At 40.3% G+C, this 26093-nt stretch overlaps 1 protein-coding gene across 3 annotated transcripts in view; it reads right to left on the reverse strand.

The window, feature by feature from the left end:
* Nucleotides 1-26093, reverse strand: part of PRORP (protein only RNase P catalytic subunit) — a 127991-nt gene that overhangs the window by 3618 nt on the left and 98280 nt on the right. For 2 of the 3 annotated variants that reach the window (XM_060143548.1, XM_060143556.1), the window contains exon 6: nt 744-892. In XM_060143548.1, coding sequence (XP_059999531.1) covers nt 744-892 — 149 coding nt within the window. The remainder of the gene's footprint in view (nt 1-743; nt 893-26093) is intronic. The other variant, XR_009539572.1, reaches the window with a different exon arrangement.

A 26093-nucleotide genomic window follows, 5' to 3' on the forward strand; every position in this document is an offset into this window, starting at 1 on the left:
TTGAGAATAAAATCCAGAGCCCACGAGGAACTCTGCAATGTGGTCCCTGCCTTTTCTCGGACCTCAGAACTGACTACCTTCCCTCTTGCTGCCCCCAGCCCATCCACACTGGCCTGCCAGCCTTCCTCATTCCTGCCTCAGGCCCTTTTCAACACTTGCTGTTCCCTCTGCCTGGTAGCTTCTTCCCACCACCCTTCCCCCTTTCTCAAATGACTCACTCGTTCCCTTCAGATCTGCCCCCTCCCAAAGGCTTTTTCCACTCCCTTCTGACCTATCCCAGACCTAGTCCCCTTCCAGCTCCTTACTCTGCTTCATGGTCTTCACAGCTTTAATCACTGCCTGGAATTACATTACCTGTTTATTTGTTTACTGTTAAGTCACAAGAGGGCAGGGACTTGGTCTTGTTCACTGCTGTTTCTCCAAGAACACAGAAGGTGCTCGTATTTGTAAAATATTTGTTAAATGATCTATTTAGGAATTTATGGCATGCATTCTGTGTACTAATCTCATTTTGGGCTTTAATTTATTTCTCCTTTAACCTGATTTCCTCATCTATTTAAGTTTATCCTGCTGTAAAAACTATATTTTTGTAAGCTGTCTTAAATTTTTTTTTTGGAATGAGGCTGAATATATATACATACATACATACGTACACACACATGCACTTTTAAAAATGGCAAAAAATAGGTAACAAGCAGATGACTGGAGCCTAGTGTAACTCACTTAATAACTTCAATACCTACATGTTGTCAGCAAAAAAAAAGCTGGCTTGCTTTTGCACCTTTTCCATATCATCCTTCCTCCACCGGGAATTCTGCTTTAACATATGCTTCCGGCCCAGGACCAGCACTTGAAGATTCTGCTTGGCTAGTTGAGAGACCACATCTAAGAGCTAAAAAACACAAAGCCAGTCCCCAAGAGGGTCAAGGGAAGAATCTCAAGTAAGGGGATTGATTCTTGCAGATGGTAATCTCAATGGTCAAATAGTCTTTTCCGGTAAGAGGTGAGAAAACATTCCTTAAAATAACAGTCCATCTTTGCAAATAAGCATGAGGAAAATGCTCCCTTGTCACAACTTAATGTCTAACACCTGCCCACCGGCCAGGCTACACTGGATACCTGGGGAGGTTTCTAAGCATAGACCGTGTTCCCTAGAGTCCATGGGGATAGAGGCAGGGGGACTAAGAAGGATGGGGTTTGGTTCCTACACACTCCCAACCTTGTTTCAACCCAAACAGCTCAGCTTTTGTATACAGTATTTATATATTGGTATTCTGCATAGGTTTTCATTTGAGTAAAGGGTTCTACTTTTTTTTTTTTTAAGTTTGTAAATGGCCAGAATACTGACTTTTCAGTCAACTTTTCCATGTCATGACTCTGCTGAGACTGCTACCTTTCACTGAAATCCCTTTTTCCTCCCAAAGGTCTGTCAATTTCCATTCTCTAGCTTATTTTCCACTCAGTGAATCTACTCCCCATTCTCTCCACTTTCCACATGTCTTGTGCGCACATGAACTCCTCTCAAAAGTTTACACTGGCATTTTTAGTAAATCTAGTACTTCGGTGAGCTTGCTTACATTCATTATTTCATAAGGAAAAGTCCATAGATTACTTTTATGTACAACCTATTAAACTAAGCTATTAATGGATATTACTAAGTATAATATGTAAAAGCTAATGAAAAACTATAACTTAAGTTATGTAATAGTGTATCAGAAGTATAGAAGTTCTGTAATTTATAAAAACTGTTGGACTGGGACTTCCCTGGTGGTGCAGTGGATAAGAATCTGCCTGCCAGTGCAGGGGACACTGGTTCGATCCCTGGTCTGGGAAGATCCCACATGCTGCAGAGCAACGAAGCCCACGTGCCACAACTATTGAGCCCACGCACCACAACTACTGAAGCCCGTGTACCCTAGAGCCCATGCTCTGCAACAAGAGAAGCCACCGCAATGAGAAGCCTGCACACCACAACCAAGAGTAGCCCCTACTCGCCGCAACTAGAGAAAGCCCATGTGCATCAACGAAGACACAACGCAGCCAAAAGTAAATACAATTAAAAAAAAATTTTTTTTTTAAAAAAAACAACAACTGCTGGGCCTACAAAAATCACAAGTTGAAAGTCACTGAAGAAATCCTTAATTTTCTTGGGTCTTGGTTAGAAAAGGCATTTTCTTTAGTCTAGCTTCCCCTTACTCATAAATTTCTTCCCATGTAGACTTTCAGGATATTATTTAAAATTCTCTGATCAATAAAATTTCATTTATTTATTTGGTCAGTTGTCAAATATTGCTTGAGTACCTGTTATGTCTAATACACATGCAGACTCCTGTTAGTCTAATAATGAATTAACAAGGGCTGAATTTTTAAATTACTGTTTAATGCTTTGGATTTATGTATTTTTTTGGCCCATCCAACTCCATTACTAATCTTATTATTTTAGGAAACAGTAGTGAGTTTTATTATCATGAATTCTTAGTTCTAGAATTAAAGGACAGAATAGACACAAGTTGGCCACTGAATGTGAGCTGATACTCAAGCAGAGAAGTGTATCAAGACCAGTGTGAGGACTCTGACCCAAAGCTTTATGACCAGTAAAACAAAATTCTTCCCTTCAAAGCTATGAATAATGGCTTCTGTGTTCATTCAACAGTTATTTCCCAGGCCTCTCTATGTATAAGGCACATGGTAGGTATCACAGCTTACAAAATTTTGAAAGACATGGCCCCTGCCTTTAGTGAGGGAGTGCCTAATAATTTTCTTACCCAACTGTCAAGCCTGGGAAGATGGCTCTACATATACTGGATGGTTAATAAACATTTTCTGATTAGCTGAGGAATATGCCTACCTCTATTTTTAATCTCATAAAAGTAGCTCATTATTGAAAACTTGAAAAATATAGACAAGAAGGTGAAAGAAGAAATCACTCATACCTCACTACCCAAAGACTGCTAACATGTTTTTGCCAGTCTATTTATTCCATGCATTTTTACATAATCTTATAAGCCACTATTTTAAAAGTTGGGTTAGTAATTAAAAGTAAACATCTTCACTAAAAAAGTTTGGTTCATGGATTCAAACACCCCAAAAGACATTGAGAGTGCATCTCCTTCAAAGTGCATTTATAACATTCCTTTATTAAAGCTATGCTGAGATTACAGATTATTTTCAACGAGCCCAGATACAAAATGACAACTGGATTCATTAAGAGGAATGACAATTGCTTTCTAAAAATTCCTATATGAATTCCCACAAAGTTATTGTAAAGATACAAAAAAAAATCAAACAAAACCAATTTTTGATACTGATTCCATGCATTTGAGAAGACATGGCTTAAAGAAAAACACAATTGGGTCTTCACATCTATACCTTGGCTTAGATAAATAGCCTTGCGTTTACTAATATTAAGTTAAACGTAGGGGCCCAAGGACCAGCAGAAAAGGCTTACCCTGAACTACTCTGAGGCACCATCTTGTGGCTGAGAGGTCTCTACTAGTAGCAGCTCTCTGAGAATGATGCAAACAAGGGAGAATAAAGACACAGGAAAGAAAGATGAGTGTATGGAATAGAGGCACTTGCCTGAAATTCTGTGGACAATCTAGCTATGAGCCTACTTCCTCTGGGGTAAATTCCAAGGCTGGGTCCGGTGGGCTGGGTCAGAGTCATAGGTATACTCAGAATAGTAAAGAAAAAGTAAATTCACCTTAATTCTATGTTAGATCAAAAATAAAATGGGGAGAAATTTCCACTTCTGGGAAGATGGAGTGGATGTACTTTTCCCTATTTCTTCCACCACGTACAACTAAAACCCCAGATGTTATATATAAAACAAACGTAAGACTTTGAAAAGTAGAGACAAAAAGGTAGACTGGCTAGGGACCTTGGGACGTGAGGAATGACATGTTGGTGTTGCTTGGATTTCCTTTTTGCCTCATATATCCTATACTTGGAGATCAAGAAGCCAGCAACCTGGAAATGCCAATGGATGCAGACAAAAAAAAAGACCAACAAAGGCCAGTTCTCACTAGCCAAAGGACCAGAAAAGACGCAGTCTAGCAACACAGAAAACCTGCTGGAGTGATAACACCAGGAGACTGTAATGTTATATGTGTGTGTGTGTGTGTATACACATGTAATACCTAGAGCAACCATTAAAAATGCTATACAGGGGCTTCCCTGGTGGCGCAGTGGTTGAGAGTCCACCTGCCGATGCAGGGGACACAGGTTCGCGCCCCGGTCCGGGAAGATCCCACATGCCGCGCAACGGCTGGGCCCGTGAGCCACGGCCGCTTAGCCTGAGCGTCTGGAGCCTGTGCTCCACAACGGGAGAGGCCACAACAGTGAGAGGCCCACGTACCGCATAAAAAAAAAAAAAAAAAGCTATACAAAGAGTATACTCAAAAACATGATTAAAAAACAAAACAAAATACCCACTATAGACACATAAAAATGGAATTCTAAAAAAAGTTAAAGTAGCCCACAGGAAGGCAGGAAAAATAAAACAGAAACAGAAAACAGAGATGATAGAAAACAAAATGGCAGGCGTAAGCCCTAACGTATCAATAATAACATAAAATATAAAGGGTTTTAATACATCAATTAAAAGACAGAGCACATACCAGAATTTTATTCCTTTTTAAGCCTGAATAGTATTCCATTGTGTGTATATACAACATTTTGTTTATCTATTCATGTCGATGGATATTTGGGTTGTTTCCAAAACCCTCCTTCCTGAACTTATCCTGTAATGAATATTCCTATATACGAGGCATATTGATTATAGCTATCTTGCTGGAAGAACTGGCATAGAACTTCTAATGTCTGTAGACATCAAATCCCAAAGACTTTAGAGTTTTGAAGATCTACAGTCCACACAACTCAGGAAATGTCAGAGACTGCAGAGGGGGAGGTAAAAAGTTAAGAATAGGGAGAGGAAGTTACACTTGCTATTTAGGATTACTCAGAAAAGCTCTTGCTCTCATTGGCCTCTCCCACCTCTCAGGCAGCTTTTCTATTTCCTGAGCATCCCTATGCACTTATTTCTACCACATGTAGCTCTGCCAATTGTATTTTTACCCTAAGCTCAGGAACTACCTTTCAGAAGTTTTACACCAAAAGTAAGTCACTTATGAGTAATGTCACTTATGAATTAAAAAAAAAAAACCCTCTTATGTATTCCTACCAGAGACAAAACAAATTAGAATAGAAGCCAAACCAGAAAATGTTTGCACCAAATATTAAGCTGCAACTTGTTTTTACTCTTCTGGTCTTTGGAGAATCATCCTTTAGACATCTTAAGGAGCAATGTGGGAGGGGAGGTGGGTGAGATCTGATTCCAGCTTAACCTTGAGATACTGAATACCCAGAGTTCTGGAATCAATTTGGAATTTTAAATATTCTCTAGAATCAGCTGTACTGTGCATTTTGCTCTACTGTGTGGCTCAGATTCCAGACTCCTTAGGCAAGTCCAGAACTGTCCTCACCATCTCTGGGTTCTCCAGGTTGAGAACATCCCAGAGTGGATCTTTTTTTTTTTTCCCTTTAGTATTTATTTATTTGCTTGCACCGGATTTTAGTTGCAGCAGGCAGGCTCCTTGGTTGTGGCTTGCCAGTTCCTTAGTTGTGGCACACGGGCTCCTTAGTTGTGGCATGCAAACTCTTAGTTGTGTCATGCATGTGGGATCTAGTTCCTTGATCAGGGATCAAACCCGGGGCCCCTGCATTGGGAGCATGGAGTCTTTTTTTTTTTTGCGGTACGCAGGCCTCTCACTGTTGTGGCCTCTCCTGTTGTGAAGCACAGGCTCCAGATGCACAGGCTCAGCGGCCATGGCTCACAGGCCCAGCCGCTCCACGGCATGTGGGATCTTCCCGGACCGGGGCACGAACCTGTGTCCCCTGCATCGGCAGGCGGACTCTCAACCACTGCGCCACCAGGGAAGCCCCAGGGAGCATGGAGTCTTATCCACTGCACCACCACGGAAGTCCCCCAGAGTGGATCTTGGCTTCTGTCATCAGGACTGCCCTAAGCTCAAGGAAACTCTTCCACATCTCTCTCATTTAAACCTAATCCCTGTTCAGAGTCTCAAGGGGAGGATGGCCTTTTCCAGGATACCGACCATTCTGTACACATGGATATTTGTCACATACTCCTTTATCCTTCCTATGAAGGCCCAGTTTGGTCTTGGATGAACCCTGAAGACGATAAGTCAGACACAAAAGGATGAATATTGTATGATTTCATTTATACGAGTTACCTAGAGTAGTCAAATTCACAGAGACAGAAAATAGAATGGTGGTTGCCAGGGGCCAGAGAAGGGGAAATAAGGAGTTATTGTTTAATGAGGACAGAGTTTCAGTCTGGGAAGATGAAGAAGTTCTGGAGCTGGATGACGGGGATTGTTGCACAACAACGTAAAGTACTTAATGCCACTGAATCATACACTTGAAAATGGTTAAAATGATACATCGTACGTTACGCATGTTTTACCACAATAAAAAGTTTTACTACAGAAAATTTTAAATACAAACAAAAATAAGCAGAATAGCATGATGTGCCCATCACCCAGCTTCAACAATTATCAGGTCACAGCCAATCCAATTTCATCTATATCCGCACCTACTTCTGCCTCGGATTATTCTGAAACAAATCCTAGACATCATATCATTTCAACTGTGAATATGTCAGAATGTATTTCTAAATATAAGGACTCTTAAAAAAATAAGCATAATACCATTATCACATCTAAAAAATTAACAATAATTCCTTAATATCAAACATACAATCAGTATTTACATTTCTCTAGGTTACATACTTTTTAAAAAAATCGGCATCTAAAAGAACTCCATACATTGCGATTGCTTGACTGCAGTTAAAGAAATGCAGAGGCTAGTCTGATGGAAGTTCCCACATTTAGATTTTGCTAACAGCATCCCTGTGGTATCATGTAACATATTCTCTAGTCTTTCTATGTTTCCTATAAATTGGTAGTTAGACCTAGAGACTTGATCAGATTCAAGGGTTTTTTGGTATGTATGAGTGTGCATGTGTACATTTAAAATTGTGGCCCTGATAAAGTGAAAAGGTCAGTTCATTCATCAAAAATGAACAACTTCTCTGTCAGTCACTAGGCAGAGGGTACTGGGGATGCAGATACTGATATAAAGACACATTTATCCCTAGCCTCCAGGAGGTTGCAGTCAAATGACTGTAATGTGATGTAAAAAGTGCTAAGGAGGAGGACAAAGAATGGGCACTTAAATCAGACCAGGGGTAGGGACAGTGGTCAGGGAAGTCGCCACGAAGGAAGCAACGGCTGAGCTGTGTTTTCAGATGAATTAATCCGGGCAAGGAATGGGAGTTTCCAAGGACAAGAAGCAGCATGTTGAAGGTGGGGGCTCTTTATTAGCGTGCTGAATTCAGGGAACCGCCGAGGTGTGGGAGGTTGACACAGGGAGTGTGAGATATAAGGCTGGAAATGACTGTAGGGGTCAGATCACAGGGGTCCGTGTAAACCATGATAAGGAATCTTTTACCACCTAAAAGCAGTGGAGAAAAACAAAGGATTTAAACAGGAGCGTGACATGACTACCCATTTAGAGAGGTCAAAATTGTGGATTGCAAGAAGGCTGGACTAGAATAGGGAGATCAAGTAAGGGGGGTTCTGCAGTAATTCAGGTAACAGATAATGAGAACTGAGGTGCTGGCAGTAAGGATGGAGAGAAGGGAGCCCTCTGTGAGTAAAGCAGAACTGATCAGACTTAGTCATTGACTGAATGTAGGAAACAGGGAGAGGAATAAACCAAAGAAGAGTTGGACAACTGGATGGATGATGGCAGCGAGACAGGGTCTATGAGAGGTGGAGCTCGTGATATCCCCAGGCGGGAGATGCCCAATGGGCAGCCAGTCAGGTGACTCATTTACGAGAGGGCTTTGAGATAAAATAAAGTTTTGGAGTCATCAGGAAACACATATGGGCAGGTGCCATCAGCAAATGGAAGAGGTCTAACAGACTCAGAAGGAAAGGAGCAGAGGATGAAAACTGAGGAATACTATTACTTAAATGATAGAGTTATAAGAAAAGCCATTCATGGAAGCTGAGGAATGGCCAGAGAGATAGAAGAAAACCAGGAGACAGTGACCAGTCTCTCAGAAAGACTATAAGGAGCGTTTCAAGAAGGAAGGAGAGATGAGGCATCAGCGCTACAGAAACACCAAAACATGGCCTGCACCCCAGAGGCGGCACTTTGATGATGCCATGGGGGGCAGGATGGCGAATTCACTTGGTTTCCTAAACTCCCTCTATAAAGCTGCAGTCTGCTTTGTCCAGAGAGACTGTCTTACAAGCACGGCTCTTTTTTGCTTACCAAAAATCACAATCAATTATGCTTTTCATTTCAGATACTGAGTGGTGTGGCCTCTTTAGAACCTCCAACCTTCCAGAAGCTTCACTGAGTAAGGAAGAGGTTTTGTTTTTGTTTTTTTAAGATGGAATAGACTTGAGAATGTTTCTCTTCTGGTCAGGAAAAGTCAATAGCAAGGTAGAGGCTGAAGATACAGGCATAGAAGGGATAATTGCGAGAACAAGGTTCTGAGAAAGGGGGAGATCTAGAGAACAGGCAATGAGAATACCTCTTGCACCGAGGTGAGTTTGAGCACAGGCTCGTTGGTTTGATTGCGTGGTTGCTGCACCTGTGTGCGGTGACTACGTCAACACGTGAGGTCATTTCTCCTGATAGCTTCCATTTTCTGTGTGCCACACGTGAATCAGTGGCCCAGGGAGGCTGGAGGGGGTGGTAGAGGAGGCTTGAGGGCTGCCTGTGGCCCAGATGAGATGCACCTGGCGCGAGACTGGGAGTGGGAGCCAAGCGGACTGCGGATGTAAAAGCGCAGAAGCCCAGGCGAGGCTGGAGGTGGCAGCAGCGGGGACAATGGGACGATGTACAGCCCTCTGCATCCTGGCTGCAGTGTGGGATAATGATCGGGATAACAATCGATCGGCTGCCCCTTGCTCCACGTAAACATTTGGTCAAAAGGCATTTCCAGGTGGAACCATAATGGAAACATCAGTCATCTAATATCACTCTATCTATTTACTATTAAAGATACCAGTCCAAATTGGTATTTACATAGTATAAGATCTGTGGTTTGGGGTTCTGGCCTGAGTCAGGAATTCCAAATTCCTATCTCATTTATTTGTTCAGATCTCTTTAATTCTAAAATGTGAATAAGGTGCCCCCGACCCTCCTTAACAGTGTTGTCATTTATCAAGTCATCATCAACAAACATGTAAAATGTCATCACTCGCAATTTGTAAAATGAAAAGATTTTTGGAGAAATGATCTCCAAACCACCTGGCTTTCAGGGCAGGCTCTTTCTAACAATGTCTCTTCCTTTTAATGACTTCAGGAAACACCTAGGGGTCTATTTGATAAGGTGGTCCCAGGGGGCTGCATTTTAGTGCTGAAGTCTGTTTCCTTCCTCAACTACCTCTCTCTCCACCTTCTGTCCAACCTCCCTGCCCCCCTTTAATGAATCAGTGAGGGAACTGTGAGAAGCTCTACTTATCTTAGCCTTAGGAGCAGCCCCCCAATTCTCTTCTGCTGTTAGAGCCCAGCACTCCGTGGACACTGCACCCAGTGTCATTCCCTGGCAGCTTCTGATGCTGCTATTCGATGTGTGAAATGAATGAGTGTCAATTGCTCTCAGGAACCAAGGAAAGTTTGAAGATTCTTGCACTCAGCCCTGGATAGTTTTCTTTAAAGATCTGATACAGAAGGGGAGCTTGATTAAAGTAGAAATTATTCTCCCTGGAAACAGTTAGAAGCTGTTATAGGTGCAAACTGCAACCAGGTAGCATGTTTGAGGAGCAAGGCCTCATGCACTCGATGGGTCTAAGCTTTTGGAGGCCTCACTTTTCTCAGATAAAGCCATGCAAGTGCTCACACCAAGGAGGACATGAGGTGATTTCATCTTTGAGCTGCCCCCTCTTTACACACACACACACACACACACACACACACACACACACACACACACCCCTGTAGTTCAGCACCTGAGCTGGGGAAGGAAAGCAGATTAATTTTAAACAGAATGTTGACATTAAAGAGACTACTTTGAGTTACTTATAAGTAGAAAAACTTAAAATTCCATAAAAAATTAAAGAGAAATTCTTAAAACAACCACAAATAGCCTGCATATTGTTCCAACATGAAAAGATACCGATTACACACCAGTTACACACTGGTCATTTGGAACCCTAAAGCCAGGAAACACATGTCCACTTTTTATGCTATTGCTTCACTAAAGACAACCTCATGGCAACATGGGGCGTGAACTAGGATGGATGGTCCGGGGGGGTTTCCTATTGGAGTCTGGGTGTCTTTCAGGATATGATGGTGTTAAGTCAAAGGCAGACAAGAGAAAGTAGGAAAAGAAAATAAAGACTCTTTGGATCATTTTCTTTCATGCATTAATTAATTTTGACAATTGTTTCCTACAAACTAAGACAAAATGAAACCACTTCAGGGCACAATGATTGATGAACTCTATGGAGGCAGTGTTGTCAAACTCAGAAGACCACAAACACAGTGTTTGTAACTGATGCACTGTGCATTCCACAAAGTTAACAGCAGAAGAAACAAGGGAAGTCATAACTTATACTAGAACAATGGAGTTTTCTACTTGTTTCTATGTTCCTACAGGCTGCAGGTAAGCTAATATCCAGTTTCATTCTCTTCTTTGTCTTTGTTCCTTTCACTTTTCTCTTGAACTATGTTTTGGAAAGAGAATCCCTGTCTTAGAAATAGTCCTTGAGTGAATGCTGAATTCACCATTTTTCTGTGTACCTCTGGAAATGCCACCAAGGAGGAGAGTGCAGGAAACTCACCAAGGTTGTGGCTCAAGGCTCTCACATGTTTTCATCTGCCAGCTACTCACTGGTAGTCTCAGTCTCAGTTCTACGTTTGAGAGTTACTGCTGCTTGCCAGAGAGAGTGGAAGGAAGAAATATCACTCTTTACTTAAAGGTCAATGATATTTCCTTGCTGAACTGTTCAAGCGCTGTATACCGTGTAAGATCCAGATGAGCATTTAATGAAGATAGGAGTATTGGAAGAAGGTGAGAAAAGGAAGTGTTTTAGAGAAGCAGCAGAAGCTGGGGTGAGGAGAGAGGGGGAAGCTTTCACTGGGTGGTATTCAAGGAGTGGAAATTTCATAAGCCTGGTGGCATAGTTCCAGAAAGGAGAGGCTGACACTGAGCTGGAGTCCTGCTCCCACCTCTGGGACCATGTGCTTTAAGCACAGATTTAAAACTCTGATGACTGACTGAGTCTAAAGCTCTTTCAATCTCTTGGAAGAAAGTATATACACAAAATACTACTACTTTATTATGATGTCATAAATGATCCCACTGGTTTATATGAGACTCACCGTGTCCTATATCCTGCTTTCGTTAGTCATTGATATTTTAGGGAGATTTCAATGATCTCATGTTGTCTTTAATCAATGAAACAATTCTACTAAGGAAGAGAAATGCCCTTCCTGACTTGGGAACATCCTGTCAAGTGTGGGATGTGTTTCCTGCCTGCCATGTCTTCTCCAGTCTATGCCATTAGCATCCACACAGTTATCCAGCCTTTTGGAAAATGATTAAACATTTTCTAAATGTTCAGAACATTAAGCTGGATGGATTTCCCCAGCCAGCTGAGAGTCAGAGCTGACTAGAAGACAGCAGATTTGGCTCCTGACTCATGGTGTGACTTTTCTCCAAACATTTACATGCATTCTTTGGTCTTTTTAGTTTTTGTGTAAAATATCTGTGTTTCCTTGATCACTGTGAGGCAGGAAAGGATAGTATTTTGAAGACTGAAAACTAATTTCAGGAAGATTAAATTAACTTATTCTGATGCATATTAATTTCCACTTTTAAAAGTTAATTAGGGCTTCCCTGGTGGCGCAGTGGTTGACAGTCCGCCTGCCGATGCAGGGGACACGGGTTCGTGCCCCGGTCCAGGAAGACCCCACATGCCGCGGAGCGGCTGGGCCCGTGAGTCATGGCCGCTGAGCCTGCGCGTCCGGAGCCTGTGCTCCGCAATGGGAGAGGCCACAACAGTGAGAGGCCCGCGTACCACAAAGAAGAAAAAAAAAAAAAGGTTAATTAAAAACATCCTAGGGTTCTAGATCCCGTCCATGTACAGGGAATAATTTGTTCACACTGGTAAAGTATGTAAACACTTTCAGGCTCATAAGCCACCATTTAATGACTAAAAGAGAAAGAATATGATAAGTAGGGCTCTGGAGGACTGAAATTTTGTGTAGCTTCTCCATGCCTGCATTGCTTCACACAGCTTTTGTCTTGGTACAGAGCCATACACAATTGTACACTATAGCAATTTGCTTTTTTTTCTGGAACAGCCCTGTCAGTTCAAAACATATAAAACACCTAGGTATATAAAAGATACCTTGGACATCTCCAGTTAATGTTGCAAGCTGTCTATCTGTACAGTAGAAGGGTTTACACAGTAAACGAAACTAACAGAGACATAAAAGAGACTTTTCCAATTTATATCTACTATTTAATAGCATAGTGATTAAGTAATAAAATAGTAATAGTAATTAAGAGCACAATCTTTAGCATCCAGCTGCCTGGGTTCAAATTTTGGTTCTACGAGGTCAGAGCTGTGTGGACCTCTGTTACATTTCCTCTTGAGCCTCTGTTTCAACATTGGTAAAATGGAGATACAAACTGGCTTATTATGGAGATTAATTTCGATGCATGTAGATACAAAGCACATGGAAAAATATTCAATAAATATTAGCTATTATTAGACAGTACAGTCTGGATTAGTAAATTTAGACCTCCCAAGCCCTACTGATCCCCCCAAACACCCCCCCCCCGCCAAAAAAAGAACAACACAAAAGGAAAAGGAAAGGAAAGAGAATAAAATTTTAAAAGAGAAAGAAAAGAGAGATTCTTTTGGTATTATCATAGACTTGGGTGATTTTTGTGTTTATCTCTCAACATGTTGAGTAGAACATAAACGTTCAGGTTTAGAAGGCAAAAAGAACATGTGCATCTAAACTTAATCCCACTTGAAACTCCCAATAAAACTCCCAAAAAACTCCCAATAAAACTCCCAAAAAACAGAGTCTTTCTAAAATGACAAACCCACAGAAACATGGAGAATAAGAGGGGAGACAACATCAGTAAAATCTGGAAGCTAGAAAGCAGACAGACAAGTGGTAACCAACCCTGCAGATCCAATGGAGTCAAATTTGAAGATGGGTCAGCTAAGATCCAACCCAACCTCTCAAGACTCCAGAACTAGAAGCAAAGGGGGGAGGCTAAATGGGGGTGTGTGGTTAACTAAGGAGAATCAGGTAAAAGCTGCTGAAGAAAATTTAGATTCCTAGATTTGTGTGCCCCTGCCCCCATCCATATTGCCCCTGCTGGGGTAGGGGAGGGAAGTCTGAAGATTCATTACGAGGATGTGGTAAGTCAGAGGAAATCTAGCCTGGCATACCAAGCACATGTGACAGTGTGATCACCATGCTGAAAGTAGAGATTAAGTGAATGCATGCATATTGAAAGCAAAACGCAGAGAAACTCAGATTTTCCCCCCGTGATTGGCCCTCAGAACGCTGGCAGGAAGGCCTTTACCCTGCAGTCAGAGGACTGAAAACTCTCCTTTGGGGAATATGACCAGTGAAAAAGGAAAAAAAACCTAAAGATTCTGATTATTGGGAACTCCCCAACAAATGACCCACCCAGTTCACCCGGCTGGTGAAGTCAACTGCAACAAGCCCCACCTACACAGTCAGAGCTTCCAATCAGCTCTTTAGATCATCTTGAACCATAAGCAGACAGCAAAGAATTATCAGACAGCTGTGGAGAGCCTGCAAAATGTTAGACTCTAAAACAACTAAAGAAAACAAAAACCTGAAAAAGCGAAGACTACAAAAGGAGAAGGCAAAACCCCCAAAAAAACCTCTCATAAAAATTCTGTAAGGGAGACTTTCAAGATGGCAGAGGATTAAGACGTGGAAATCGCCTTCCTCCCCACAAATGCATCAGAAATACATCTACATGTGGAACAACTCCTACAGAACACCTACTGAACAATGGCAGAAGACCTCTGACCTCCCAAAAGGGTCTTGGTGCTCTGGCTATGTGCCAGGCCTGTGCCTCTGAGAAGGGAGAGCCAAGTGCAGGACATTGGTCCACCAGAGACCTCCCGGATCCACATAATATCAAACAGCGAAAGCCCTCCCAGAGATCTCCATCTCAACGCTAAGACCCAGCTCCACTCAACGATGAGCAAGCTCCAGAGCTGGACACTCTATGCCAAACAACTAGCAGGACAGGAACACAACTGCACCCATTAGCAGAGAGGCTGCCTAAAATCATAATAAGGTCACAGACACCCCAAAACACACCACCGGATGCGGTCCTGCCCAACACAAAGACAAGATCCAGCCTCATCCACCAGAATACAGGCACTAGTCCCCTCCACCAGGAAGCCTACACAACCCACTGAACCAACCTTAGCCACTGGGAGCAGACACCAAAAACAACGGGAATTACAAACCTGCAGACTGCAAAAAGGAGACCCCAAACACAGTAAGATAAGCAAAATGAGAAGACAGAAAAACACACAGCAGATAAAGGAGCAAGATAAAAATCCACCAGATCTAACAAATGAAGAGGAAATAGGCAGTCTACCTGAAAAAGAATTCAGAGTAATGATAGTAAAGATGATCCAAAATCTTGGAAATAGAATGGAGAAAATACAAGAAACGTTTAACAAGAACCTAGAAGAACTAAAGAGCAAACAAACAATGATGAACAACACAATAAATGAAATTAAAAATTCTGTAGAAGGAATCAATAGCAGAATAACTGAGGCAGAGGAACGGATAAATGACCAGGAAGATAAAATAGTAGAAATAACTACCATAGAGCAGAATAAAGAAAAAAGAATGAAAAGAATTGAGGACACTCTCAGAGACCTCTGGGACAACACTACATGCACCAACATTCAAATTATAGGGGTCCCAGAAGAAGAAAAAGACTGAGAAAATATTTGAAGAGATTATAGTTGAAAACTTCCCTAATATGGGAAAGGAAATAGTCAACCAAGTCCAGGAAGCACAGACAGTCCCATACAGGATAAATCCAAGGAGACACACAACAAGCCACATATTAATCAAAACTATCAAAAATCAAATAAAAAGAAAACATATTAACAGCAGCAAGGGAGGGCTTCCCTGGTGGCACAGTGGTTGAGAGTCCACCTGCCGATGCAGGGGACACAGGTTCGTGCCCCGGTCTGGGAAGATCCTACATGCTGCAGAGCAGCTAGGCCCGTGAGCCATGGCCACTGAGCCTGTGCGTCCGGAGCCTGTGCTCCGCAACAGGAGAGGCCACAACAGCGACAGGCCCACGTACCGCAAAAAAAAAAAAAAAGAAAAGAAAAACAAAGCAGCAAGGGAAAAACAACAAATAACACACAAGGGAAGCCCCATAAGGTTAACAGCTGATCTTTCAGCAGAGACTCTGCAAGCCAGAAGGGAGTGGCAGGACATATTTAAAGTGATGAAAGGGAAAAACCTACAACCAAGATTACCCTACTCAGCAAGGATCTCACTCAGATTTGACAGAGAAATTAAAACCTTTACAGACAAGCAAAAGGTTAAGAGAATTCAGCACCACCAAACCAGCTTTACAACAAATGCTAAAGGAAATTCTCTAGGCAGGAAACAGAAGAGAAGGAAAAGACCTACAATAACAAACCCAAAACAATTAAGAAAATGGTAATAGGAACATACATATCGATAACTACCTTAAATGTAAATGGATTAAATGCTCCAACCAAAAGACATACACTGGCTGAATGGATACAAAAACAAGAACCGTATATATGTTGTCTACAAGAGACCCACTTCAGACCTAGGGACACATACAGACTGAAAGTGAGGGGATGGAAAAAGATATTTCATGCAAATAGAAATCAAAAGAAAGCTGGAGTAGCAATTCTCATACCAGGCAAAATAGACTTTAAAATAAAGACTATTACAACAGGCAAAGAAGGACACTACATAATGATCAAGGGATCAATCCAAGAAGATATAACAATTGTAAATATTTATGCACCCAACATAGAAGCACCTCAATACATAAGGCAAATGCTAATAGCCATAAAAGGGGAAATCAACAGTAACACAATCAATAGTAGGGGACTTTAACACCCCACTTTCACCAATGGACAGCTCATCCAAAATGAACGTAAATAAGGAAACACAAGCTTTAAATGATACACTAAACAAGATGGACTTAATTGATATTTATAGGACATCCATCCAAAAACAACAGAATACACTTTCTTCTCAACTGCTCATGGAACATTCTCCAGGATAGATCATATCTTGGGTCACAAATCAAGCCTTGGTAAATTTAAGAAAATTGAAATGATATCAAGTATCTTTTCCAACCACAACGCTATGAGACCAGGTATCAATTACAGGAAAAAATCTGTAAAAAATACAAACACATGGAGGCTAAACAATATACTATTAAATAACCAACAGATCACTGAAGAAATCAAAGAGGAAATCAAAACATACCTAGAAACAAATGGCAATGAAAACACGACGATCCAAAAACTGGGATTAAGCAAAAGCAGCAAAAGTTCTAAGAGGGAAGTTTATAGCAATAAAATCTTACCTCAAGAAAAACAAGAAACATCTTAAATAAACAACCTAAAGCAATTAAACAAAGAAGAACAACAAACCCCCAAAGTTAGCAGAAGGAAACAAATCATAAAGAGATCAGAAATAAATGAAAAAGAAATGAAGGAAACAATAGCAAAGATCAATAAAACTAAAAGCTGGTTCTTTGAGAAGACAAACAAAATTGATAAACCATTAGCCAGACTCTTCAAGAAAAAAAGGGAGAAGACTCAAATTAATAGAATTAGAAATGAAAAAGGAGAATAACAACTGACACTGCAGAAATACAAATGATCATGAGGGATTACTACAAGCAACTACATGCCAATAAACTGGAAAACCTGGAAGAAATGGACAAATTCTTAGGAAAGCACAACCTTCTGAGACTGAACCTGGAAGAAACAGAAAATATAAACAGACCAATAACAAGCACTGAAATTGAGACTGTGATTAAAAATCTTACAAAACCAAAAGCCTAGGACGAGGTGGCTTCACAGGCAAATTCTATCAAACATTTAGAGAAGAGCTAACGCCTATCCTTCTCAAACTCTTCCAAAATATAGCAGAGGGAGGAACACACCCAAACTCATTCTATGAGGCCACCATCACCCTGATACCAATACCAGACAAAGGTGTCACAAAGAAAGAAAACTACAGGCCAATATCACTGATGAACATAGATGCAAAAATCCTCAACAAAATATTAGCAAACAGAATCCAACAGCACATTAAAAGGATCATACACCATGATCAAGTGGGGTTTATCCCAGGAATACAAGGATTCTTCAATATAAGTAAATCAATCAGTGTGATAAACCATGTTAACAAGCTGAAGGATAAAAACCATATGATCATCTCAATAGATGCAGAAGAAGCTTACCACAAAACTCAACACCCATTTATGATAAGAACCCTCCAGAAAGTAGGCATAGAGGGAACTTACCTCATATAAAGGCCATATATGACAAACCCACAGCCAACATCGGTCTCAATGGTGAAAAACTGAAACCATTTCCTCTAAGATCAGAAACAAGACAAGGTTGTCTACTCTCATCACTATTATTCAACGTAGTTTTGGAAGTCCTAGCCACAGCAATCAGAGAAGAAAAAGAAATAAGGGGAATCCAAGTCGGAAAAGAAGAAGTAAAGCTGTCACTGTTTGCAGATGACATGATACTATACATTGAGAATCCTAAAGATGCTACCAGAAAACTACTAGAGCTAATCAATGAATTTGGTAAAGTAGCAGGTTACAAAATTAATGCACAGAAATCGCTTGCATTCATATACACTAATGATGAAAAATCTGAAAGAGAAATTAAGCAAACACTCCCATGTACCATTGCAACAAAAAGAATAAAATATCTAGGAATAAACCTACCTAAGGAGACAAAAGACCTGTATACAGAAAACTATAAGACACCAATGAAAGAAATTAAGGACGATACAAACAAATGGAGAGATATACCATGTTCTTGGATTGGAAGAATCAACATTGTGAAAATGACTATACTACCTAAAGCAATCTACAGATTCAGTACAATCCCTATCGAACTACCAATGGTATTTTTCACTGAACTAGAACAAAAAATTTCACAATTTTATGGAAACACAAAAGACCCCAAATAGCCAAAGCAATCTTGAGAAAGAAATGGAGCTGGAGGAATCAGGCTCCCTGACTTCAGACTATACTACAAAGTTACACTAAACAAGACAGTATGGTACTGACACAAAAGCAGAAATATAGATCAATGGAACAGGATGGAAAGCCTAGAGATAAACCCACGCACATATGGTCACCTTATCTTTGATAAAGGAGGCAAGAATGTACAATGGAGAAAAGACAGCCTCTTCAATAAGTGGTGCTGGGAAAACTGGACAGCTACATGTAAAAGAATGAAATTAGAACACTCCCTAACACCATACACAAAAATAAACTCAAAATGGATTAAAGACCTAAATATAAGGCCAGACACTATCAAACACTTAGAGGAAAACATAGGCAGAACACTCTATGACATAAATCACAGCAAGATCCTTTTTGACCCACCTCCTAGAGAAATGGAAATAAAACCAAAAATAAACAAATGGGACCTAATGAAACTTCAAAGCTTTTGCACAGCAAAGGAAACCATAAACAAGACGAAAAGACAACCCTCAGAATGGGAGAAAATATTTGCAAATGAAGCAACTGACAAAGGATTAATCTCCAAAATATACAAGCAGCTCATGCAGCTCAATATCAAAAAAACAAACAACCCAATCCAAAAATGGGCAGAAGATCTAAATAGACATTTCTCCAAAGAAGATATACACATTGCCAACAAACACATGAAAGGATGCTCAACATCACTAATCACTAGAGAAATGCAAATCAAAACTACAATGAGGTATCACCTGACACCAGTCAGAATGGCCATCATCAAAAAATCTACAAACAATAAATGTTGGAGAGGGTGTGGACAAAAGGGGAACCTCTTGCACTGTTGATGGGAATGTAAATTGATACAGCCACTATGGAGAACAGTATGGAGGTTCCTTAAAAAACTAAAAATAGAACTACCATACGACCCAGCAATCCCACTACTGGGCATATACCCTGAGAAAACCATAATTCAAAATAGTCAAGTACCACAATGTTCACTGCAGTACTATGTTAAAAAAGAAAAAAAGTCTGTTTCTGAATACACTGTTATCTCACAGGATTTTTTTAAAATATCTTTATTGGAGTATAATTGCTTTACAATGCTGTGTTAGTTTCTGCTTTATAACAAAGTGAATCAGCTATACATATACATGTAGCCCCATATCTCCTCCCTCTTGCGTCTCCCTCCCACCCTCCCTATCCCACCCCTCTAGGTGGTCACAAAGCACCGAGCTGATCTCCCTGTGCTATGTGGCTGCTACTCACTAGCTATTTATTTTACATTTCGTATATATGTCCATGCCACTCTGTCACTTTGTCCCAGCTTACCCTTGCCCCTCCCTGTGTCCTCAAGTCCATTCTCTAGTAGGTCTGCGTCTTTATTCCCATCTTGCCCCTAGGTTCTTCATGACCACTTTTTTTTTTTTACATTCCATATATATGTGTTAGCATATGGTATTTGTTTTTCTCTTTCTGACTTACTTCACTCTGTATGACAGACTCTAGGTCCATCCACCTCACTACAAATAACTCAATTTCGTTTCTTTTTATGGCTGAGTAATATTCCATTGTATATATGTGCCACATCTTCTTTATCCATTCATCTGTCAATGGACACTTAGGTTGCTACCATGTCCTGGCTATTGTAAACAGAGCTGGAATGAACATTGTGGTACATGACTCTTTTTGAATTATGGTTTTCTCAGGGTATATGCCCAGTAATGGGATTTCTGGGTCGTATGGTAGTTCTATGTTTAGTTTTTTTAGGAACCTCCATATTGTTCTCCATAGTGGTTGTATCAATTTACATTCTCACCAACAGTGCAAGAGGGTCCCCTTTTCTCCACACCCTCTCCAGCATTTATTGTTCGTAGATTTTTTGATGATGGCCATTCTGACTGGTGTGAGATGATATCTCATTGTAGTTTTGATTTGCATTTCTCTAGTGATTAGTGACGTTGAGCATTCTTTCATGTGTTTGTTGGCAATGTGTATATCTTTTTTGGAGAAATGTCTATTTAGGTCTTCCGCCCATTTTTGATTTGGGTTGTTTGTTTTTTTGATATTGAGCTGCATGAGCTGCTTGTATATTTTGGAGATTAATCCTTTGTCAGTTGCTTCATTTCCAAAATTTTCTCCCATTCTGAGGGCTGTCTTTTCATCTTGTTTATGTTTTCCTTTGCTGTGCAAAAGCTTTGAAGTTTCATTAGGTCCCATTTGTTTATTTTTGGTTTTATTTCCATTTCTCTAGGAGGTGGGTCAAAAAGGATCTTGCTGTGATTTATGTCATAGAGTGTTCTGCCTATGTTTTCCTCTAAGAGTTTGATAGTGTCTGGCCTTACATTTAGGTCTTTAATCCATTTTGAGTTTATTTTTGTGTATGGTGTTAGGGAGTGTTCTAATTTCATTCTTTTACATGTAGCTGTCCAGTTTTCCCAGCACCCCTTACTGAAGAGGCTGTCTTTTCTCCATTGTATATTCTTGCCTCCTTTATCAAAGATAAGGTGACCATATGTGCAAGGGTTTATCTCTGGGCTTTCTATCCTGTTCCATTGATGTATATTTCAGTTTCTGTGCCAGTACCATACTGTCTTGATTACTGTAGCTTTGTAGTATAGTCTGAAGTCAGGGAGCCTGATTCCTCCAGCTCCGTTTTTCTTTGTCAAGATTGCTTTGGCTATTCGGGGTCTTTTGTGAGAAACAGACTTTTTTAAGAGGAAGAAAATAAAGAGAAGCCCTTGGGAGTTAAAACATGACTGCCACCATGAATAATAATAATTATAATAACAAATAATAGGAAGAGAACACTGAGGAAGTCTCCCGGGAAAGGAGCAAAGAGATAAAAAATAAGAAATTTAGAGGACTAGTCTTGGAGGTCTGACATCTGAGTAACAGAGAGGGAGAGAGAACAGGGAAAACAGAAGGGAGTCATCAATGAAATAACCAAAGAACATTTCCCCAAACAGAAAGACAGTAGTTTCTAGAATGAAATAGTCCATTGCATATCCAACTTAATGGATGGCAAACAGACAATACCGAGTTGTTCTACTATAAAATTTTATTACACCAGAGACAACGGTATGATTCTAAAAGCTTCCAGAGGGGGAAGAAAAAAGCAGATCACACAGAAAAGATCAGGATTCAGAACGTCTTCGGACTTCAAGGGTAACTCTGGAAACATGATAGACTGTCTGTAAAATTCTGAAAGAATGTATCTCCAGGGAGCTGTCATCTAATAGTGACATTACTGCCTTTTCCTCACACAGCTGGGGTTGAGTTTTGCTACACAGGTTTTCAAACCTAACAACGACAAACAAGAATATTATTTACACCATTGTCAGGGTGGTGTTACCTGGCTAGGGTTGGGGGTGGGGTAGGGGAAAGAAGAGGTTAGGAGAAGAAAGAAAAGTTAGTCAGTGCACTTAGGGAGCTTCCTAACCCAAGTGGTGGGTATAGGGGTGTTAGTTTTATTATTAGTCTTTACATTATACATTTACATTTAAAGTCTTCTTTATACATGATATGTTTTACACACACACACACACACACACACACACATACACACACACAGACTTTGTTTTATGATCCACAAAAAGCTGCCAATATTCTACCATTTTTGAAGTACAAAAATAGCAACCTCATATGTTTAAACCTAACAGTTCAGGCTCAGCAATGTACCTTATGCCCTTGAGGGAAGTTAAGAGCCTAAGTTTCCCCACAGGCAAAAATGCAGAGTGGAAAAAAAAAAAAAAACCCACGCAATTTAAGAGTAATGAACTCTCATAACTGTATAACTCTCCTATTGTGTACGCACAATACTATAATTCCTGTCCTCTAAAAAGTTAAAATGTAAGAGTCGAATGGGGAAATTCCTTTGCGTTTCCCAGAGAAAAGATCTGGCAAGTACTATATTCACGTAACTACAGTTTAATGTAATAACAGAACAATGAGGACTTAGGAACAGTTTTTAGAAATCCCCAAACCCTCACATTTCCCTCACTTCTGCTTTTCTTAGCAGAAATGGGGACACAGAAACTGGAAATGACAGGAAGCAATAATGGGGATGTGATGTGAGGGACAGATTCAAGAGGAGGAATTAGATATAAAAGGAGACAAGTGTACTTGATATTCTCTAATCAAGGAGGAGACATGGGTGGACCGAGTGGGTTCTTGGGAGAAGAGCTGTTTTGAGGCTCTTTTTTCAGGCATATAGATTAAAAATTCACATAACTCAAAAAGTAGAATCTTTGACTTGTCTCCTTTTAGCTCTGATTTACGGGGCAATTATGATGCACCTTACGTGTCTTTATATACATCATCACTTCATCCTCATAGATGTCCCATGAATTTGGTACCATTGTTACCACCCTGCTCCAAATACCTTTTTAATATGCGGTAACAGGCTCAGTAAGGTTAAGGAAGTAGCTCAAGGTTACAGGCCAGTAAATAGCAGAGCGAGGTTTCAATCTGAGGTAATTCTAATCTCAAACCCACTTTTGTAATCTGTAACCTTCTTTTACAATATAAACTCTCAATCCTAACTCCTTTCTTTTCAAAATGTTCCCTTCTTAATCCTGCTCCTTATTCTACACCTAACTGTCACTATGATTTTTCTAGTAGCATCTACTGCCCCATCCTTCCTAAGTGAGTTGTGGGAAATCCCTAGGTACTTTTGTTTGAAAGACTTAACACTGTATTTCTCACACTGGGCTATACACAAGCAGCACTTGGCAGTATGCTGGGGGTTCGTGAAGCCACAGGATAAACAAGGCATATCCTCCTGAAGTGACAATTTATTACAGGTTTTATTTTGGGGGAGAATCTTGGTTTTAATTTGAAAACAAACAGATGCTGTGATATCTTTAAATGCAAGATATGCACTAACTTTTAGGATAAAACAATAAGGTTCCAAGACACTTTGTACTTGCATATGACTTGAGTCATGGAGGTCCGTCTTCCTTTATTTTCATTCAATATGAAACACCTTCACACTGACATGTGTCAAAAAACAAACCAAAATAAATACCACCAAGTACTTGAGACTGTACATTCCATTTCCAAGGTAACAATTTCTCACATTAGTAGCACCAACTCAAAACACAACTGGTTGCCTTAGAAACGGCTGTGACTATGCACACGTGCAATAAATGTATCTATGTACGAATGGGAATAAACAGGTTAAAAAAAAAAAAAAAGCCAAAACCTGTTTTCAAAGGACTGATTTTCCAAAATAGAAACAGGTAAACTGAAAAAACCCACCTGGGTAAATCTTAAAACAAAGAAAAGAACGGTTTAAAAGTTGACCACTATCTAGAAAGGAGTAGCCACAATATTTTTAAAGGATGCTAAAATTAGAATGTGTATGTACAGAATGCAAAGAAATAGTTTGAGTAGTAACTTTAGTGTTAGTGAAATGATTTATGAACCATCAACTCTATGCCAGTCCATATAACATTCCTGGTCAAGCACTCTGTTTCAACAACTTTTCTTTTTTTTTTTTTTTTTTAACAGAGGCCAGAGCAGAAGGCTCTTGGTTTTCCTTAGTTAGACAAGGCAGGACAATTCATGTGAGTAGGGAACTTGTTTCAATGTGACATGCTACTGAGTTGGTATGACACTGATATGGCTTCATTTGCATACTGCTAAGAGGCAATGTATGAAATGCAGAAGGAACAATGTGTCATGTATCTGTCACCTGTCAAAGGGAACAAGTATCCTGTTTATAAGACATAGATCAAGCACCTAATACTTGAATATACTGCGCTTGGGAGTTATCACAAGAAAATAATTTTATGAGCTATCTTAGCTCAAGCTGCCATAATAAAATACCATAGACTGGGTGGCTTAAACAACAGAAATTTATTTCTCACAGTTCTGGAGGCTGGAAGTCTGAGACCAGGGTACCAACCTGGTCAGGGTCTGGTGAGGGCTCCCTTCCTGGCTTGCAGATGGCTACCATCTTGCTGTGTCCTCCAACGGCAGAGAGACAGCTCTGTGTCCCTTCCTCTTCTTATAATGACACTAAGCCCACCACAAGGGCCCATCCTCATGACCTCATCCAAACCTAACCACTGGGGGTTAGGGCTTCAACATATAAATTTGGTGGGGGTGCACAATTCAGTCCATAGCATGAATCATAGAGTCTTTCTTGTGCTCATCCATTCACTGCCCAATCTAACCAACTCGTTAACATGCTGCCAAGCTGGCATTCAAATGCTAAGAAGAAAATGGGCTCCAATTTGATCATTAGCTTAAAAAAAAAAAAAACTTCTGTTTTCAGGGAGGCAGACCATCTCTGAAAAAAGCACAGGATGTGGATTCAGTGTGGTACTAGACAGCTGTTACCTCCCTGCAAGTCATTTTTAGCTTCTGAGCTAGTTTTCTCTTACGTAAAATGACAAAAATGCAACTACTTACTCCATAGAGATGTGTGAGGATAAAAATCAGATAACAACTATGAAAGGGCTTAGTAAGCTGTAAAGGCTACATATTGTTATTGTTAGGCCATGGAAGCACAAAAATGTGGTACTGCGAGAAATAAATGTTGGTTGTTTATAAGTCACCCAGTTTATGAGTTTTCTGTTATAGCAGCACAAACCAACTAATACAAGGACTAAAATTTGTCCACTGGAATTGGTAATTAGGAAATTACTGGTGGCCTCAGCGAGTGCAGTTATAATGGAGCAATGGGGGCTAAGCCATCCGTTAGGAGTTAAGGAATAAATGGGTAGCAAGAAAGAAACTGTATGCCAGTCTTTTGAGAGGTTTAGATGAGGAAGAAAGAGACTAGAGCAAGCTAGCTGTTTATGAATTAGTGATTAAAGCAGTGGCAATCCAAGAGATCAGGAAATCAGAAAAGCATGTCACAAATAGCTCAGAGTGGTATTTCAAGAAAGAGGGGATAAATCAATCTGTTACAGAAGAAAGAACATGGATTTTGGAATGAGGTATATCTAATCCTGTGACTTTGCCACTTACTGGCTATGAGACAAGATACTTAACCTTTTCTCATCCTTAAGAAGGAAACATCACTACCCATGGGACTGTTGTGAGAACTAAATGGGATACTGCATATCAAAGTGCCTAGCACAGGCACCTTCTGCTTGATCCAGAGAAGGTCTCAACAAATGTGAGCTCTCATTTCCCCATAGAGGTCACTGGTAACACTAAAAAGTGTCATTTCAATTTAAGCAGTTAAGATGTATGCTAAGTTGCCCAGGGTTAAGGCATTCCGTTATGAAGTATTAAAAATAGGAACAAGAATCGAAAGAGGAAAGGATTTGAGAGCATTAACCATGTTTGAAGTCTAAAAAGGAGGAAGCAAGTAAGGTACCAAGAGTGAAGTGAGGCTAGGGGAACAGGAGCCCTCATGTCTTATATGTGATTCGCCCACATCCAAAAATTACTTGAAATCGAGGTCCCTCACTGGTCTATAAAGGATAAGATTTACAACAGAGATGAAGTTTTAGGAGGCTGGACATGGAAAAGATCAAAGGACAAACAAGGCCACTTTAGGGAAGAAAGCTGGTGGAGTTGACATCTGATGTTGATCATTTCAGCAAAGATCTGGGAAACAAAATATTTGGGAAAGTTAGTTTCCTTAGCAGATTTGAATCCAAACATCCTTGAGACTAATTATTAGTGAATGTATATAGTACACAGCTAGGGAATTTGTGCATAGAAAACATTCCCTAATTGCACAATCTCTAAACCTTTCCATCAG

Source organism: Lagenorhynchus albirostris, chromosome 1 (genome assembly GCF_949774975.1).
Source record: "Lagenorhynchus albirostris chromosome 1, mLagAlb1.1, whole genome shotgun sequence".
NCBI classification, from domain to species: domain Eukaryota; kingdom Metazoa; phylum Chordata; class Mammalia; order Artiodactyla; family Delphinidae; genus Lagenorhynchus; species Lagenorhynchus albirostris.